Below are 19,657 nucleotides of genomic sequence, written 5' to 3'. Positions count from 1 at the left end.
CAGCCACGACCACGTCAACCGGAGGGTTCAGTCAGCCGTATGGAGGGATTAACAGGGCTGATGCAGGAGCCCGAAACGCTCCTGAGAAACAGGAGAGATAGCAACAAACAAAGAGAGAGAAAAAAACAGGATGAGAGAGAGGGTGCTGCTACCCCTCCATCCCTGTTACTCCACAGAGCCCGGGTGAAGGCTGAGAGCGGGCGGGTCCAGACACGTGGGGGAGTAGCTCAGATGCGGCTCTTTGATCCAGAGCAGCGGCGCCCCGTTCTTGCCCTCCTGGTTCTTGTTCGAACTGCGGCTCTTGTAGCGCACGAGGAGGACGGCGATGAGCAGGATGCCGAAGATGGGGAAGGGGTAGAAGAAGATGAAATAGAAGAGTGAGTTGTTGGAGCACACCACCGACTGAAGGGTCGAGACTGCCGAGAGACATAAAAAGGAAATAAATAGCGAGACATTTTAAAATGGCATTCAAGCAGCACGGTTCCTGCCCTTTCCATGTGGAAAAAAAGCAAAGCTTTTTAAGAGCGGACTGATTTTTCTCTTTTTTAAAAAACCTTTTAGACTACGTTCTAACGAATGTACTGTACCTCTGTAAAGTATGATCAATTAGAAAAAAACATGAACTATGTCTGTTAGTACAGTAACTAAAGTCAACGTCTATTTATTATTTATTTATTAAAACGTGATTTTAATGTCACGTTTTACAATTTGGCTTCATTTATGACAGGAGAGGTAGTTACAGGTTACACAAGATTCATCAGTCCAAGTTCAATGTCACCCACCATCACGGCTAATTTTGTGTCAAATTCACCGCACTAACATGTCTTCGGATTGTATGAGGAAACCCACACAGACACAAGGAGAACATGCAAACTCCACACACTGCACCCGGACTGCTCCACCTGGGAATCAAACCCAGGACCTACTTGCTGTGAAGTGACAGCGCTACCCTCCAAATTGTCAAATCATGCCTTAATGCCAAATTGCTTTCTTACTATGCATTCTTTTCCATTAATGACATTAAGAGGATAAAAATTATAGTATAAAAAATGGATGTTTCACAGATGACAGACATTTTTTTTGCATGTTTCCCATTTTTTCTCCCAATCTAGTTGTATCCAATTACCCGACTGCATTACGCATCCTGTCTACTGATGCTGATCACCACTGTTGATTGAGGAGAGCGACATGTGTGCAGTAGCCGACTGCATCTTTTCACCTGCACGAGGCGAGTTCATATGAGGATCAGCTTTGTGTATGCATTATCCCTCAACTCTGGGCAGGCGCCATCAATCAGCCAGCAGAGATCGTAAGTGCATCAGTTATGAGGTCCCTGTGTGGCTTCCCACCCTGTATGAACAACAAGCTTTACGTCGTTTGTGTAGCCGCCCAGCCGGATGGCAGAGCTAAGTTTCGAACCAACAACTCTGAAATATCAGCTTGGTGCGCTAGCTTGTTTTACCGCTGCGCCACCTGAGCGGCATGACAGACATTTTTAAAATAAAATATGGAATAGATCCGAAAAAAATTGAAACCAAAAGCACAGCCTTAGAAATCACCAATAAAATATAACGTACAAATGCAACACACTGAGTACCACAGTACTTGACATTACCTTGTTCATAGACATTAACAACTGTGGCTCCAGAGTAGTTGGTTGCGAGGCGGTACCAAACCTTGCGTGGGTTCAGGAGCCACTCCTCCACGTGGCAGTAGTACCGACCTGCATCTTCTGGGCATGCTTTCTGAATGTTCAAACTGTAGGCGTACAAAGTAGTACGCTCAAACTGCAGCCGCGAGGTCAGACCCAGCTGCTCGGTCGGATCGCAGTTGCCGTTGCCGAACACGGCGTCATGGCCGATGGAGAACACGCACTCCCGCTCGGCCTCTCTCTCCGAGCGAGACACGTACCACGACACTGAGAAACGAGAGCTGTTGGAGGACTGAGACGGTATGTTGCAGCCCAAATGGAAAGATCCAGATTCAGACACTGTGACGTTAGACTCGGTCTCCTCTACCTGGAGTTTGACCGCTGACATAAATAGACAGAGAGAAAGAGAAAATAAAACAGTTTAGATTTAAAGAAAACAGTTGTACATTTGTATTTTTAGGTAATTCCTAATGAATATAAGAAATGTATATTCTGTTTAACCCTTTAAAAAAAGTTAGACTAGGACAGACCACATCCAAATTATTGTGTTAATATTACAACCCCAAATCAGAAAAAGTTGGGACAGTATGGAAATATTCAAATAAACTAAAAATGCAGTGTTCCTTACATTTGCTTTGACTTTTATTTGATTGCAGAGAGTTTGAACCCAAGATATTTCATGTTTTGTCTGCACAACTTCATTTCATTTTTTAACATTCCTCCATTCCTGCATTTCAGGCCTGCAACACATTCCAAAAAAAGTTGGGACGGGGGCAATTTAGGGCTAGTAATGAGGTGAAAAAACTAAATAATGATGTGATTCCAAACAGGTGATTGTAATCATGGTTTGGTATAAAAGCAGCATCTGGAAAGGCTGAGTCTTTGATGAGCAAAGATGATCAGAGGATCTCCAGTTTGTCAACAAATGTGTGAGAAAATTATTGAAATGTTTAAAAACAATGAACCTCAAAGAAAGATTGGAAGGGACTATCCCTCTACAGAGCATAATATCATTAAACGATTTAAGGAATCAGGAGGAATTTCAGTGCGTAAAGGCCAAGGGCACAAGCTTAAGCTGAACGCCCGTGATCTTCGATCCCTCAGACGGCACTGCATCAAGAACCACCACTCAACAATAGCTGTGGAAGAAGAGGGTACTGGTACTGGACTGGCCTGTCTGCAGTTCTGAATAGAGAATGTGTGGAGAATTTTGAAAGGAAAAATGCAACAACGACGACCCCATACTGTTGCACATCTTAAGACGTGTTTGCAGGAAGAATGGGACAAAATAAAAGCTGAAACAGTAAATCACTTGGTATCCTCGGTGCCAAAATGTCTTTTAAGTGTGGTGAAAAGGAATGGCAACATTACAAAGTGGTAAATGCTTTACTGTCCCAACTTTTTTTGGAATGTGTTGCAGGCATGAAATGCAGGAATGGATGTTTATTAATATATGAAATGAAGCTGAGCAGACAAAACATGAAATATCTACCTGTCTGCAATGAAATACAAGTCAAAGTAAATGTAAGAAACTCTCCAACTTTTTCTGATTTGGGGTTGTATTTATTAATTCATTTTATTTTATTGATTTTTCTAACAACCTCATTCCTTAATATAGCAGAACTGGCAGATTCCATAAAGAACAGCAGTCCAAAATGTGAGTGAGTACCGTTTAACCGTCATTAAAAGCAAATTCACAGTTTTTATCAGGTTATTACACTGAAATGGTAAAAAAACCTTTTTAAGTTTTAGAACTAAGACCTCCCTAATCTCCTGCTCACAATGCAAATATGTATAATTAGAGGTAGAAGATAAGGTGAGGCCTGACCTTCACTGATCACTGTTTTTAAAGACATAGTCCTGGATAATATCCCAAGATGCCATGCACCCAAGCATTTCAATAAACCCTTCTTGCGCCCCAAGGGAAATTATGTTTGAATTTCCAGCACGTATTTAGACAGAAACATTATGGAAATGTAAGTCTCATAATGTGATGCCTGATAATAAAATTCCCCTGCGAGTAGAGGCGTTTCCTGAGGCTATGTGCTGAAACAGAGGTTAGATAGTGCACGCTGCAGAAATCCTCCTTAATGCATTTTGGTTGCAGAATATCAGATTAAGTACCAGGTTAAGTAAGGGGCTTCCAAGCTAATGACTGAACAATGTAGTTAGTTTGAAGCAGGAGCAAAAATCGGGGTGGGAGGCGGCTGAACCGCAGAAGGACAACACGTACATCAGGATATAGAAATGCAAACAAGGTCCTGCCGTAACTATAGATTTAATACATTTTTGATGAGATTAAAGCAATGTTTGAAAATTTCACATTATTTTTGTTCCAGTTAAATGGAAGCTAAGCTGCATACTTGGAAGGTTGTCAGAGTGAATAATTAACATGAATGGGATCATTAATAATGAACCAGCAGTTCTACAGCTGTACTACTCTGATGAATGATAGAATCTTAGATGAATTATTAGAATTAAAAAGCTTTATGCTGACTGAAAGCACTTTTTTTCAAATGGCTATGAACTTATTTAACTTAGCTGTCCAGTTTATTATTTATTTATTAGGATTTAATGTCATGTTTTCCACACTTTGGTTACAATCATGACAGAACAGGTAGTTACAGGTGGTTACACAAGATCCATTAGTTCAAGTCTCCAATGTCAAAAAATCGGACCTCCCGGAAAAAAACCCATGCAGACACGGAAAGAACATGCAAACTCCACACAGAAAGGACCTGAACAGCTCCACCTGGGAATCAAACCAAGGCCCTTCTTGCTGTAAGGCGACAGTGCTACCCACTGAGCCACTGTGTCGCCCCCCTAGCTGTCCAATTAAGACAAAACAAACAAAACAAAAATAACCCTAATCAAACTTTCTATCGAAACTGTAGTTTAGTAATGCTAACTTAATTTGTTCCTCATACTGGGCGCTCGGGTGGTCCACTACTGCTGGGTATCGGGGTTCAAATCTCAGAGGTGCTATCAGCTGGTCAGGTGTCCACACAGACATGACTAATATGTCTGAAAGAGGGATGGCCATTAGGAGAACACTTGTCATTGCACTCTAAGTCTCTGTCCCGAGCTTGGGTAATCTAAGGATGGTTGCATAAGGAAGAGCGTCCAGCATAAAAATCAGTTTTTACACAGGTGAATAGTAAAACATAAAGTATTTATCAGAATACTCTTCTGTTGGCACCCAGGTGGAACAGCGTGATATTCTGCTAGCACACCAGCGCCGAGATTCTGAACTCCTCGGTTCGAAACTTGGTGTTGCCACCGGTCGGCTGGGCGCATCTAGCGGGAATAATTGGCAGTGCCTGCAGCAGGCACGTTTCTGCTAGGGTGGGATGACCAGGCTATGTGTGTGGAGTCAACGCTGTGTAAAGACCCTGATTAGCAGGTGGAGAGGCAGAAGCAGAATACATGGGTGAAAAAGGGTTCCACTAAGGGCTGCGTGCGAGTCAGGGGAGGCGTGAGCAGCAATATACCCTCCTCGACTGCAATCAGGGACCCAGCAGCGGAAGACAAATTGACTACGCTAAATTGGGAGAAAAAAAAGGATACTCTTCTGTTAAAAGTAGCTATAAAATAGGTGCCAATAATTGTGGCACACGTTTATATAGACATTTTCTATATAAGAGGCTTAGGTAGCACTGTTGCCTCACAGCAAGAAGATCCTGGGCTTGATTCCCAGGTGGAGCGGTCCGGGTCCTTTCTGTGTGGAGTTTGCATGTTCTCCCCGTGTCTGTGTAGGTTTCCTGTGGGAGCTCCGGTTTCCTCCCACAGTCCGAAGACATGCAAGTGAAGTGAATTGGAGATACAAAATTGTCCATGACTGTGTTTGACATTGAACTTGTGAACTAATGAGTCTTGTGTAACAAATAACTACCTGTTCTGTCATGAATGTAACAAAGTGTAAAACATGATGTTAAATAATAATAAATAATAAATAAATAAACAAATCTATATAAGAGTAGATAGAGTATGCTTTCTTTTCTTCTTTTCTAATCATTGGTATTATAATAAAGATGGAGCTAATATTTTGAAATTAATTGAGCAATAAGGAACTATTTGGGAAGGGAAATGTACAGAGGAGAGAGCAATTCTCCTCTAAATACAGTGCCTTGCAAAAGTATTCAGCCCCCTTGAACTTTTCAACCGTTTGCCACATTTCAGGCTTCAAACATAACGATATGAAATTGTAATTTTTTGTGAAGAATCAACAACAAGTGGGACACAATCGTGAAGTGGAACGAAATTTATTGGATATTTTAAACTTTTTTAGAAATAAAAAACTAAAAAGTGGGGCGTGCAATATTATTCGGCCCCTTTACTTTCAGTGCAGCAAACTCACTCCAGAAGTTCAGTGAGGATCTCTGAATGATCCAATGTTGACCTAAATGACTGATGGTGATAAATAGAATCCACCTGTGTGTAATCAAGTCTCCGTATAAATGCACCTGCTCTGTGACAGTCTCAGAGTTCTGTTTAAAGCACAGAGAGCATCATGAAGACCAAGGAACACACCAGGCAGGTCCGAGATACTGTTGTGGAGAAGTTTAAAGCCGGATTTGGATACAAAAAGATTTCCCAAGCTTTAAACATCTCAAGGAGCACTGTGCAAGCGATCATATTGAAATGGAAGGAGTATCAGACCACTGCAAATCTACCAAGACCCGGCCGTCCCTCTAAACTTTCAGCTCAAACAAGGAGAAGACTGATCAGAGATGCAGCCAAGAGGCCCATGATCACTCTGAATGAACTGCAGAGATCTACAGCTGAGGTGGGAGACTCTGTCCATAGGACACAATCAGTCGTACACTGCACAAATCTGGCCTTTATGGAAGAGTGGCAAGAAGAAAGCCATTTCTCAAAGATATCTATAAAAAGTCACCTGGGAGACACACCAAACATGTGGAAGAAGGTGCTCTGGTCAGATGAAACCAAAATCGAACTTTTTGGCCACAATGCAAAACGTTATGTTTGGCGTAAAAGCAACACAGCTCATCACCCTGAACACACCATCCCCACTGTCAAACATGGTGGTGGCAGCATCATGGTTTGGGCCTGCTTTTCTTCAGCAGGGACAGGGAAGATGGTTAAAATTGATGGGAAGATGGATGGAGCCAAATACAGGACCATTCTGGAAGAAAACCTGTTGCAGTCTGCAAAAGACCTGAGACTGGGACGGAGATTTATCTTCCAACAAGACAATGATCCAAAACATAAAGCAAAATCTACAATGGAATGGTTCACAAATAAACGTATCCAGGTGTTAGAATGGCCAAGTCAAAGTCCAGACCTGAATCCCATCGAGAATCTGTGGAAAGAGCTGAAAACTGCTGTTCACAAACGCTCTCCATCCAACCTCACTGAGCTCGAGCTGTTTTGCAAGGAAGAATGGGCAAAAATTTCTGTCTCTCGATGTGCAAAACTGATAGAGACATACCCCAAGCGACTTGCAGCTGTAATCGCAGCAAAAGGTGGCGCTACAAAGTATTAACGCAAGGGGGCTGAATAATATTGCACGCCCCACTTTTCAGTTTTTTATTTCTAAAAAAAGTTTAAAATATCCAATAAATTTCGTTCCACTTCACGATTGTGTCCCACTTGTTGTTGATTCTTCACAAAAAATTACAATTTCATATCGTTATGTTTGAAGCCTGAAATGTGGCAAAAGGTTGAAAAGTTCAAGGGGGCTGAATACTTTTGCAAGGCACTGTAACTTGCATTTCCATTTATTTACTTAAATGGTTTAAAATATTGTACATTTTGATGCTTCCACATCTTAACCATAATAGTATTCGGATAGTAATGCTAATTATACACTTGAATAGTGCCAGACTTTGTACTTATTATAAAAACAATTATGAGCATCGTTAAATAATTTGAATATTAGTAAAACAATAAGCATTAAATAATCTTTCAGATCTGTGTAAGGAACAGACACCCAGACTGCCACATTGGACTGCCAAAGTAGATCAATCCTGTTTACTGATTTCTTGCACTGCATGTAACTTTAAAAGTGTGGTACATAATAAAAGGATTTTTAAGATTTAGGGGGACACGACCTCCATCACCAGTGATAACTGTGTCTGGGGAATATCTAAGGCCTCCTTTCTGTCTTTGCCAGGTTTTAAAGAGCCAGATGCTAAACGCTCTTTCTTTGCATAAAGGACAATATGAGGGATCAGCTGCCCAACAGACCAGAGCTTAATAATAGCAGGGTGGTGCTCACCTTTGTGTACACAAAAAGTGCCACATGTGTGAGAAATTGGATTGAGAATGGGGGGTTGCTAGAGGCTGCAGATGATGCTTGAATAGCGTTTAGGATCAGTGTACAAGCCACATGGTTCTGGATAGTAGAGGTAATGACTGCTTGCAGTATGGATTCTCGTATTCCTTCAGGGATTGTTCAGGAGCAGTGTGTGCAGCTTAGTTGGCCATTTACAGGATGTCCATTCTGTATTGTCTTTTCAATAGACTCGATAAGTGCTTCCTTAGAGCCTAGGCCTAATATAGTCAGGTTCTCTGTGAAAGCTGATATACGTCTGCCTTTAAGGTGTCTCTCTTTCCTTCTTTTACACAAACCTGAGCTGTTGGGCTGAGTGCCATGCCATCCCCTGGGGAGGGATGATTTCAGGCCACTCTCTCTAATCCTCTCTGTTCCAGAAAAGGCAGATGGCAATGGGAGCCCACGGGAACAGAACACAGACCTACTAGCAATTGTGGAAGACAAACACCACCCTTAAGAATGTGACGAACGGTTGAATGGATGCCAACATGAAAACCACTCATTCATTAGCGTAATATGTGGAAATATGTCACAGCTTTCATGGTGCAGTGGGGAGGCAGTCATGGGTGTCCTACACTTACTCTTCACTAGGTGTGATAGGGTTGAATACTGAATACACAGTCACACATCAATAAATTTAGCAGGTGACTGACTATATTAGGATTTGACTACACCTATTACAAGTACATGGAACAGTGGAGTCCAAAACTGTTCTCTTATGCTAAGTGCAAATGATTTGATGGAAGAAACAAGAACTGCCAAAACAATGCATCTTTCATTAATTAGAAGCTTTGGTAGCTCAGCAGTTAAAGTACAGGACTAGCAATTGAAAGGTTGCTGGTTTAAGCCCCAAAACCACCAGGGTGCCACTGTTGGGCCCTTGAGCAAGGAACTTAACCCTCAATTTCTCTCAATGTATGTGGACACAATTGTAAGTCGCTTTGGATAAAAATGTATATGTAAATTAGAAGCTGAAGAAACATGAGCGACAGTTTACACAGTCAAGCAAGCTTTACACCGACATTACAGACTGCTGTGCTACCGCTTTCTGTTTGTCAATGGGATTAGCATCAACCTTTCGTTTAAAAACCTAATTCTGAAGCAGGGGTTGCTTCTTGCACAGCAGGCCTTGTAAGCCCACGGCGATGTAACGCTTGCTTGACTTGACACTGTGTGTCCTTATTATTTTTAATATGTGGCACAGACTTATACGGCTTTAAACTAAGAGTGTAATCTGTGTGGGATAAGCAATAAATTTGTTTATCGCTGCTGCCAGTAAGCAGGGTAGGGAACTTTTTCAGATACCGCAAGAAAAACCCATTGAGGCTTTAAATTGGGACAACTACATTGTCAGACAACAGGAAGATTCAAAATGATATAAATATATATCTGTCAAATGTTTGCCTCTCCTCATTTGAACTATTTTGCATATTTGTTACACCAAATGGTATATTTATTTATTCATTAGGATTTTAACATCATGTTTTACACACTTTGGTTACATTCATGACGGGGCAGGTAATTACTGGACATCCATGGTGTACAGTGACTTTTTCTAGACCAGCAGTTTCTTAGTTGTTCATCTAGGTTCTGTTATGTCTTTTTGAATGAGTAATGAAATCTCTGAGAAATTTTGAAGGGTCAGCCACCTTAAAAAACTTAAATGTTTCAGGATTTCTGTATTTCAAGATAATGCCTTTAACTGTGGTATACTGGAGTTCCTGATCCCTGAAAACGGTTTCATGACCCTATCAGACCAACATTTGAATAACTTTATCTCCTCTAGATTTTTTGATCATGGATAGTATGCTGATTGTAACCTATTAAGCTACTTCAAATTGCTGAGAAGTTTCTATTTAAAGAAATTAGGAAGTAGTAAATACAATTTATGGGCGCCACGGTGACTCTATGGGTAGCACGGTCACCTTACAGCAAGAAGGTCCTGGGTTCGATCCCCAGGTGGGGAGGTCCAGGTCCTTTCTGTGCAGAGTTTGCATGTTCTCCCCGTGTCTGCGTGGGTTTCCTCCGGGTGCTCCGGTTTCCTCCCACAGTCCAAAAACATGCAGTTATGTTAATTGGAGACACTGAATTGCCCTGTAGGTGTGGGTGTGTGTATGTGTATCTGCCCTGAGATGGACTGGCAGCCTGTCTACTGCGTGCCTTGCGCCCATTGAAAAGCTGGGATAAGCTCTAGCACCCCCCTCCTAGAATTTGGTTATGTGAGAGAAAAATGTTAATTTACACTTGAGGTATTACTACATAATCAATTACTACTTAAAAATGTAAATCCAGTAGTCATATTCCAATATTCCATACTGCTACAATAAAATGTTACTGGACGTGTACATGGTATGTACCCACTTCTAGCTGGTTTAGACCAGTTCCTATATTCTAGCTGAAAAATCTCTGTTAAGGGTGGAATCTTTCACTGTCCTACAAGGTCACCAACAAGAGTATATAGGGATGTTTATTTTTCCCAATGTTATTACATTTACATAGTCTCTCTGTAAGACTACTCACAATCCAGTCTTTAAGGTATTAAGGTTTTTTTCCACCACAGTTAAAAAGCAACGTATGATTCCATTACTGTCAACAGTACTGAATTATTCCCACTCTTACCTGGCTGCTTGACGACCACATTGGTAAACCCTGAAGAGTCTCTGGCCAGGCGATACCAAGTTCCGTCGGGGTCGGAAAGCCACTCCTCTACCATGCAGTAGTAGGTTCCAGAGTCACTGGTCTCAGCATGATGCAGCGTGAGGCCGTAAAGGTTCGGCGAGAGGCGTTCGCACTGCACACGGCTGCGCAGACGCTCCTCTTCGGCGTACGCCCCGTACTCAAACGCGCCGGTGTGCTCGATCTTCAGCAGCAGCTCATCCGACTGAGCGGCTTCATCCTTCCGGGCGTACCACAGCACGGCATGCTGGGACTCGCTGCTCGTTTGAGATGCAACGGAGCAGTTGACGCGTACACGACTGTCCTCCACAAAATGCAGGCTCTGGTTGGACTTGTGCATGTGTAGCTTGCTCACTGGAAATAGGAAAAGAAAGTAGGAGTTTTAAATCATGGAATAAAAGCTGTATGGAGAGGAAAGGAATATATATATATAAATATATATGTACAGTGTATCACAAAAGTGAGTACACCCCTCACATTTCTGCAAATATTTCATTATATCTTTTCATGGGACAACACTATAGACATGAAACTTGGATATAACTTAGAGTAGTCAGTGTACAGCTTGTATAGCAGTGTAGATTTACTGTCTTCTGAAAATAACTCAACACACAGCCATTAATGTCTAAATAGCTGGCAACATAAGTGAGTACACCCCACAGTGAACATGTCCAAATTGTGCCCAAATGTGTCGTTGTCCCTCCCTGGTGTCATGTGTCAAGGTCCCAGGTGTAAATGGGGAGCAGGGCTGTTAAATTTGGTGTTTTGGGTACAATTCTCTCATACTGGCCACTGGATATTCAACATGGCACCTCATGGCAAAGAACTCTCTGAGGATGTGAGAAATAGAATTGTTGCTCTCCACAAAGATGGCCTGGGCTATAAGAAGATTGCTAACACCCTGAAACTGAGCTACAGCATGGTGGCCAAGGTCATACAGCGGTTTTCCAGGACAGGTTCCACTCGGAACAGGCTTCGCCAGGGTCGACCAAAGAAGTTGAGTCCACGTGTTCGGCGTCATATCCAGAGGTTGGCTTTAAAAAATAGATACATGAGTGCTGCCAGCATTGCTGCAGAGGTTGAAGACGTGGGAGGTCAGCCTGTCAGTGCTCAGACCATACGCCGCACACTGCATCAACTCGGTCTGCATGGTCGTCATCCCAGAAGGAAGCTGACACACAAGAAAGCCCGCAAACAGTTTGCTGAAGACAAGCAGTCCAAGAACATGGATTACTGGAATGCCCTGTGGTCTGACGAGACCAAGATAAACTTGTTTGGCTCAGATGGTGTCCAGCATGTGTGGCGGCGCCCTGGTGAGAAGTACCAAGACAACTGTATCTTGCCTACAGTCAAGCATGGTGGTGGTAGCATCATGGTCTTAGGCTGCATGAGTGTTGCTGGCACTGGGGAGCTGCGGTTCATTGAGGGAAACATGAATTCCAACATGTACTGTGACATTCTGAAACAGAGCATGATCCCCTCCCTTCGAAAACTGGGCCTCATGGCAGTTTTCCAACAGGATAACGACCCCAAACACAACCTCCAAGATGACAACTGCCTTGCTGAGGAAGCTGAAGGTAAAGGTGATGGACTAAACCCAATTGAGCACCTGTGGCGCATCCTCAAGTGGAAGGTGGAGGAGTTCAAGGTGTCTAACATCCACCAGCTCCGTGATGTCATCATGGAGGAGTGGAAGAGGATTCCAGTAGCAACCTGTGCAGCTCTGGTGAATTCCATGCCCAGGAGGGTTAAGGCAGTGCTGGATAATAATGGTGGTCACACAAAATATTGACACTTTGGGCACAATTTGGACATGTTCACTGTGGGGTGTACTCACTTATGTTGCCAGCCATTTAGACATTAATGGCTGTGTGTTGAGTTATTTTCAGAAGACAGTAAATCTACACTGCTATACAAGTTGTTCACTGACTACTCTAAGTTATATCCAAGTTTTATTTCTATAGTGTTGTCCCATGAAAAGATATAATAAAATATTTGCAGAAATGTGAGGGGTGTACTCACTTTTGTGATACACTGTATATATACACATATACAGAGAGGAACCTCGACTTAACAGACAAAAAGGAGGGAGGGCACTGGTTCGTAAAATGCATCTGTCTGAAACAGCGAGTTGTTTTTTTTACATGGGGTATGAAAATATACAAAAACACAGAACTAAGGTCCACAAAAGTGCTAAACATGCACATATGATAAACAGTAAAATGAACAACAATAATAGATATGTAAATATGTCATCTAAATCCTATAAATAAATATTAAATTGGTGTACTAAAAACACGGAGAAAAAGGCGAGAACAAAGTGAGCCTCCTGTCAAAATAAAGCCTATCACTCATGTAAACAGAGAGATGTGCGCCGGCTAGCGGATATTTACTGAACTACTGTTCTTGTTACACTTCTCTCCGGAATTTTAAACCATCGGACCGTCATTCGGTTTTTCAGATTTTGTTTGTTAAATCTGAAATACATTAAATCGAGGTTCCTCTGTATTGTAAAAAAAAAAAAAACCTTCAGTTGAAGGCTTTCACAGTGTCTGGATTAGATTATATCCAGGCATACGATGCAATTGCCACACCACAACCTGATTTTCCACACTATGAGAAGATTTAGAAAAGCAGCATGGTGAACTCATATTTACAAAATGGAGTTCAAATAAACCAGATCAGATAGCCTACATGTTGCTATTTGTTTTGCTGGGGCAAAAAGGACTGTGTGTAGGCAGAACAGCTGTACAAATACCTCAGCACATAGTGAGTCTGATAAAAGCCTAATGCTGCTACCACATGATACAAAGCAAAACTGCTTTTATGCTGGCTGTGTCATTGTCATGAAGTGAAACGGTACGGGTCATGATTCATTGCTTTGCAACTCAGTTTTTAGAGCTTGCCACTGCACAACAGTGCACAAATTGTTTATATGACATAGTCAAAAGTGACAGACATGACAGGAAGAAATGACTTCTTACTGTTTCTTAGCAAACTTTAAAACAGTACCATGACATTGTGAGAATGCATGGCGACTAGTAAGCTGTGAAATAGGAATTACAAGTTACAAGCATTTAGATAACAATCCCACGTTTACTAACCCTGGTATCGCTTGTTGTGGCTTTATAGCTTTTCAATTTTTTTAATTTGCCCCTTAGTTAAAACCATAAGGGTATATATTTATATTTTTTACCTTCTTACATCTCCAATCGATGACCGTTACCAGAGCTTGTTCAGTTTTAAACTAAAATATATTTCATACAAACCTGCATGTCAATAAACTGTCAATACTTACAGTTAGCATGCATTAAGTGGCTTTGCTGCACAAAAAGCTTACCATGTAAAAGCAGCCTGACTCTAATTACAATTTAAGCTAGAAATGTACAACCCATAGACGCGAGAAGCAAAAAGAGAGTGGAAACTGGAAATATAAAACTAATAAAATGGATAAGAAGCATTACATTCACATAATACATCAGCATAAACCTCTCTTTATCAGTCTGCACATGGAGCAGAGTAGAGCTCGTGTTCCAAATACCATCCTGTATACTAAACAGGGTGCTAAATTGGATTTTGATCGAAGGTTTCGAAGGTGTGGTACTATTTCAAGCACACTATAGGATTCTGTGTCTGGATTATAGGAAAATATTTCATGTTAAGTAATTGTATGCACTCTGTAAATCTCCTCTTTCTTTATGGATTTGACTTTGATTATTTGTTGCCAGTTTGTTTATTCAGACCTTCACACTGCAACCCTGTAACCCTATCCCCCAACCCCATAAAAGAAAAAGAAGAAAGTCTTTATTTGTCATATATATATATACAGGGGTTGAACAATGAAACTGAAACACCTGGTTTTAGACCACAATAATTTATTAGTATGGTGTAGGGCCTCCTTTTGCGGCCAATACAGCGTCAACTCGTCTTGGAAGTGACATATACAAGTCCTGCACAGTGGTGATGCTGGTGGAGGAAAACGTTTCCTGACTCGCTTCTCCAAAACACCCCAAAGTGGCTCAATAATATTTAGATCTGGTGACTGTGCAGGCCATAGGAGATGTTCAACTTCACTTTCATGTTCATCAAACCAATCTTTCACCAGTCTTGCTGTGTGTATTGGTGCATTGTCATCCTGATACACGGCACCGCCTTCAGGATACAATGTTTGAACCATTGGATGTACATGGTCCTCCAGAATGGTTCGGTAGTCCTTGGCAGTGACGCGCCCATCTAGCACAAGTATTGGGCCAAGGGAATGCCATGATATGGCAGCCCAAACCATCACTGATCCACCCCCATGCTTCACTCTGGGCATGCAACAGTCTGGGTGGTGCGCTTCTTTGGGGCTTCTCCACACCGTAACTCTCCCGGATGTGGGGAAAACAGTAAAGGTGGACTCATCAGAGAACAATACATGTTTCACATTGTCCACAGCCCAAGATTTGCGCTCCTTGCACCATTGAAACCGACGTTTGGCATTGGCACGAGTGACCAAAGGTTTGGCTATAGCAGCCCGGCCGTGTATATTGACCCTGTGGAGCTCCCGACGGACAGTTCTGGTGGAAACAGGAGAGTTGAGGTGCACATTTAATTCTGCCGTGATTTGGGCAGCCGTGGTTTTATGTTTTTTGGATACAATCCTGGTTAGCACCCGAACATCCCTTTCAGACAGCTTCCTCTTGCGTCCACAGTTAATCCTGTTGGATGTGGTTTGTCCTTCTTGGTGGTATGCTGACATTACCCTGGATACCGTGGCTCTTGATACATCACAAAGACTTGGTCACAGATGCGCCAGCAAGACGTGCACCAACAATTTGTCCTCTTTTGAACTCTGGTATGTCACCCATAATGTTGTGTGCATTGCAATATTTTGAGCAAAACTGTGCTCTTACCCTGCTAATTGAACCTTCACACTCTGCTCTTACTGGTGCAATGTGCAATTAATGAAGATTGGCCACCAGACTGGTCCAATTTAGCCATGAAACCTCCCACACTAAAATGGCAGGTGTTTCAGTTTCATTGTCCAACCCCTGTATATATATACACACACACATACAGTACAATGCAATTCTTTTTCTGCATATGCCGGTTTGTTTGGAAGCTGGGGTCAGAGCGCAGGGTCAGCTATTGTACGGCACCCATGGAGCAGACAGGGTTAAGGGCCTTGCTTAAGGAAACAATAGTGGCTGCATAGCAAAGCCTGGATTTGAACCGACAACCTTCTAAATTATAGCCCAAAGCTCTACTCAATACGACTACCACTGTTTTACCACTGTAAGACATCATTCTATATATCTATATAAACCAGAAACTGATTGTTAGAATCAGGGTTAATGTTAGTCTGAATCACTAAATCAAAATGCACTTATTAATAAATGCAAAACCTGTTCACCAACATGACATAGTATAATTAGAATTATTAGAACAGTAGTTATAATATCAGAGTGGTAATGATTAGCCAGTAACCAATATATTGGCATTTCTCAACAAAAATGATTACAATATTTAATGTTTTATAAAGCTTGGACACATAACATGTTACATAAGGTAATGAGTGCTGGAGCCTATCCCAGCTATCAGTGGGCGCAAGGCACACAGTAACACCCTGGACGGGGTACCAGTCCATCGCAGGGCAGACACACACGCATACACACACCCATTCACCTACAGGGCAATTCAGTGTCTCCAATTAACATAACTGCATGTTTTTGGACTGTGGGAGGAAACCGGAGCTCCCGGAGGAAACCCACGCAGACACGGGGAGAACACGCAAACTCCGCACGGAAAGGACCCGGACCGCCCCGCCTGGGGATCGAACCCAGGACCTTCTTGCTGTGAGGCGACAGTGCTACCCACTGAGCCACTGTACCGCCCTCTGCAGACACTCACTCACTCAATCATTTTTTAAGCTGCTTATTCTAATCAGGGTCACAGCGTGCTGGAGCCTATCCCAGCTATCAATGGGCGCAAGGCACACAAAAACACCCTGGACAGGGCACCGGTACATTACAGGGCAGACATTCAAACACATTCACAGACACACTCATCTAAAAGCAATTTTAGTATCTCTAATTAACCTGACTGCATGTTTTTGGACTGTGGGAGAAAACTGGAGCACCTGGAGAAAACTTACATGGGCACGGGGAGAACTTGCAAACTCCAAACAGAAAGGGCCCAGACCACTCCACCTGGGAATCGAGCCCAAAACATTCATTCTGTGAGGCAACAGTGTTACCCACTGAGCCATTGTGCTGGCCTCAGCAGATACTCAGAACCTTACATTTTTACTGTATATAAAATGAAATCAGGACGTTCTTAATAAAAGTAAATCTTAAACTTTTTACCAGGGATAATATTGGATCAGGGATCCAGAATGCTTTGCATCTATTTTACCAAGCACACTGCAGTAAAATGTGCTGCCTCACTAAAAGTGGCTCTCTTAGTGGCTCTCCTTTGGAAGATATAACAGTAGTATAGTATAGTAACTACAAATAATAACATGATTTACTTTTGACTACTATCAAGTTTTGACAGCCTTGGCATTTACTCATTGATAAATGGATTCTAAAGGTGACTGCTAATTTGCATAACTTTTAGACTGGCACAGGCATTGCTATTTAAGAAAATGTCAAGTACCCATCCAAATATATAGTATGTGGTCTTCAAATCACACACTTCTTTTACATCTTCCAAAACAACAAGATCAGCACAGCTCCAAACCCCCTTACATTTTTATGCTTTTGGCTCTTTAATAAAAATATAGTACTTCACAGAGACCTCGGGGCCATATCGCCTGCAGCACATCTTTTACTACAGCTACTGATGAGGGCTGAGGATTTACTTAAAAAACTGGCAGCTACACCATCTTCCAAAGGTTCTGCTCTTTTTCTCTCTTTTAGCGAGTCCAATAGCCCGATTGTGTCATGCTTCCTCTCCACTAATGCCGATCCCTGCTCTGATTCGAAAAGAACAAAGCTAACCCACGCCCCCTCCGACATGTGGGCAGCAGCCGTATGCATCTTGTCACCTACACTAGACTAGATCAGCTGCGGATCAGCTCTGTGCATGGACAGACACACCCTGATCCGCACTCCTTCCCCGCCCCTGTGCAGGCGCCATCAACCAGCCAGCAGAGGTCATAGTTGCATCAGTTATGAGAGAGTCCCTATCCGACTTAATGCCACACCCCTATACGATGTATTCGAGATCCCAGCTCTGGTGTGCTAGCGTGTGTTTTTTGTTTTTTATGGATTTTTCTTCCCTATTTAGCGCATCCAATTTGTCTTCCGCTGTTGACAGACACCAGATTTTGCATCCAAGGATAGCATGCCGCTGCCCACGCCTTCCTTACACGTGTACAGCCCTCCTCTTCTTGTCCGTGCTTCCTGCACGGGCGTCTTTTCTGCCAATCACACAGCGTATGAAGATCCACCTACCCACATATAGTCCGGTCCCCCCCACTTTTTGCTCATAGATAAAGAATAAAAAAACAAGAACTACAACATGTTTACATTCATGACAGCACACACAGAAAAAAACTGAGGAGATATGGCTCTCATAAAAATAAAAATACCCCATCTCTACAAAAAGATCAAGGCATCTAAACTAACCAAAAAGGTTCTGGAACAATATGCTTTGGACTTCTGAGAACAAGCTGTAAATGTTTAGTCATCAGACACTGAACCATGTTTAGCAAAAGTCAAACAAATCGTATCACCACCAACAAATCATACCAACTGTCAAACATGGTGGTGGAGGGAGATGAGTGGGCTTTTTTTTAGAGCCACATCAGACTAAAATGAACTACACTTTGTATGGGAATATTCTTGACACAAATGTAAGCAGTTTAGGCTGGGCTGAAGTAGTAATGCAACTGGACAGTGTCTCAAGTACCCTGACAAACTGACGTAAATGGCTGGAAAAAAAAAATCAAGGCAGTCCAATAGCCAAGGATGGCAGGATCTTGGGGGAGCTGTGCATATCTTAAAACAACAAGAAAATGAAGCAATGTTGTAAAGATGTGTCAAAATGTCTTCAAAATAATGTAAGTGACTGATAAACTCCAGAAAATTGTTTGCTTCAAGTTTTGTTGTTAAGTTGGTTCTACATCTTACAAAATTCAGTTTCAGAATAGTGATTTCCTAAAACAAATGATATAATTTTTTTTTATATTATTTATAAAATAATTTTAATTTTTTTACATCTATATCTATACTTATATGTTTGCATAAATACTGTATATAGTTTATTACAATATATATATATATATATACTACTGCTGCTATTATTATTGTAGATGTAGTCCATGCCATACTCGGGATACATTTATTTATTTATTTATTAGGATTTTAACTTCATGCTCTACACACTTTGGTTACATTTATGACAGAACAGATAATTACTCATTACTCAAGATTTGCAAGTTTAATGCCAAACACAGTCATGGACAATTTTGTATCTCCAATTCACCTCACTTGCATGTCTTTGGACTGTGGGAGGAAACCGGAACTCCCGGAGGAAACCCACACAGACACGGGGAGAACATGCAAACTCCATCCCACCTGGGGATCGAACCCAGGACCTTCTTCTTCACTGTGCCACACATCAATGGGATAAATAAAGTATCTATCTGTCTGTCTGTATGTCTAATTTCTTTTTGGTCAGTTGAGGCTGTTGGTTTATAATAGTTAGTGAAAAGGCTGTTATACTTATTTAGTCCGTGATAGCTTGTACTTTCTTTTTCCTTTGGCAGTGTGTTTGTAATTACAGCTAACACAGTTAAAAGAAACATAAGTGATTTCAGCAGAAGTTCAGCAGTTCACAATTTTGAAAGTCAAAATCAAACAGACTGGGTTATTTTCCATGTTTCTTTCAGTCACGTCTCAAAAACATGACAAAATAGTAATTCTCTCAAAACGCATCTTTTTACCAACTAGATGAATACCGTCATCATCTGAAGACTGGAGCAGCCACAAAAATCTTATTTTGTCACCATGTAAAAATGTTTTGTGACTAAACATAAGTGAACA

The 19,657-nt window shown here is 41.8% G+C and overlaps 1 protein-coding gene across 1 annotated transcript in view; it reads right to left on the bottom strand.

Moving 5' to 3' along the window:
- Positions 1-165: 165 nt before the first annotated feature.
- Positions 166-19,657, bottom strand: part of igsf3 (immunoglobulin superfamily, member 3) — a 237,565-nt gene continuing 218,073 nt past the window's right edge. Inside the window, exons 7-9 of the mRNA XM_063005750.1 lie at positions 10,569-10,979; positions 1,616-2,032; positions 166-416 (exon numbers count right to left, since the gene is read on the bottom strand). Of these exons, the coding sequence (XP_062861820.1) occupies positions 166-416; positions 1,616-2,032; positions 10,569-10,979 (1,079 nt within the window). The remainder of the gene's footprint in view (positions 417-1,615; positions 2,033-10,568; positions 10,980-19,657) is intronic.

This window comes from Trichomycterus rosablanca, chromosome 12 (genome assembly GCF_030014385.1).
Source record: "Trichomycterus rosablanca isolate fTriRos1 chromosome 12, fTriRos1.hap1, whole genome shotgun sequence".
In the NCBI taxonomy this organism is placed as follows: domain Eukaryota; kingdom Metazoa; phylum Chordata; class Actinopteri; order Siluriformes; family Trichomycteridae; genus Trichomycterus; species Trichomycterus rosablanca.
This window is presented reverse-complemented; position numbering and strand designations above follow the sequence as displayed.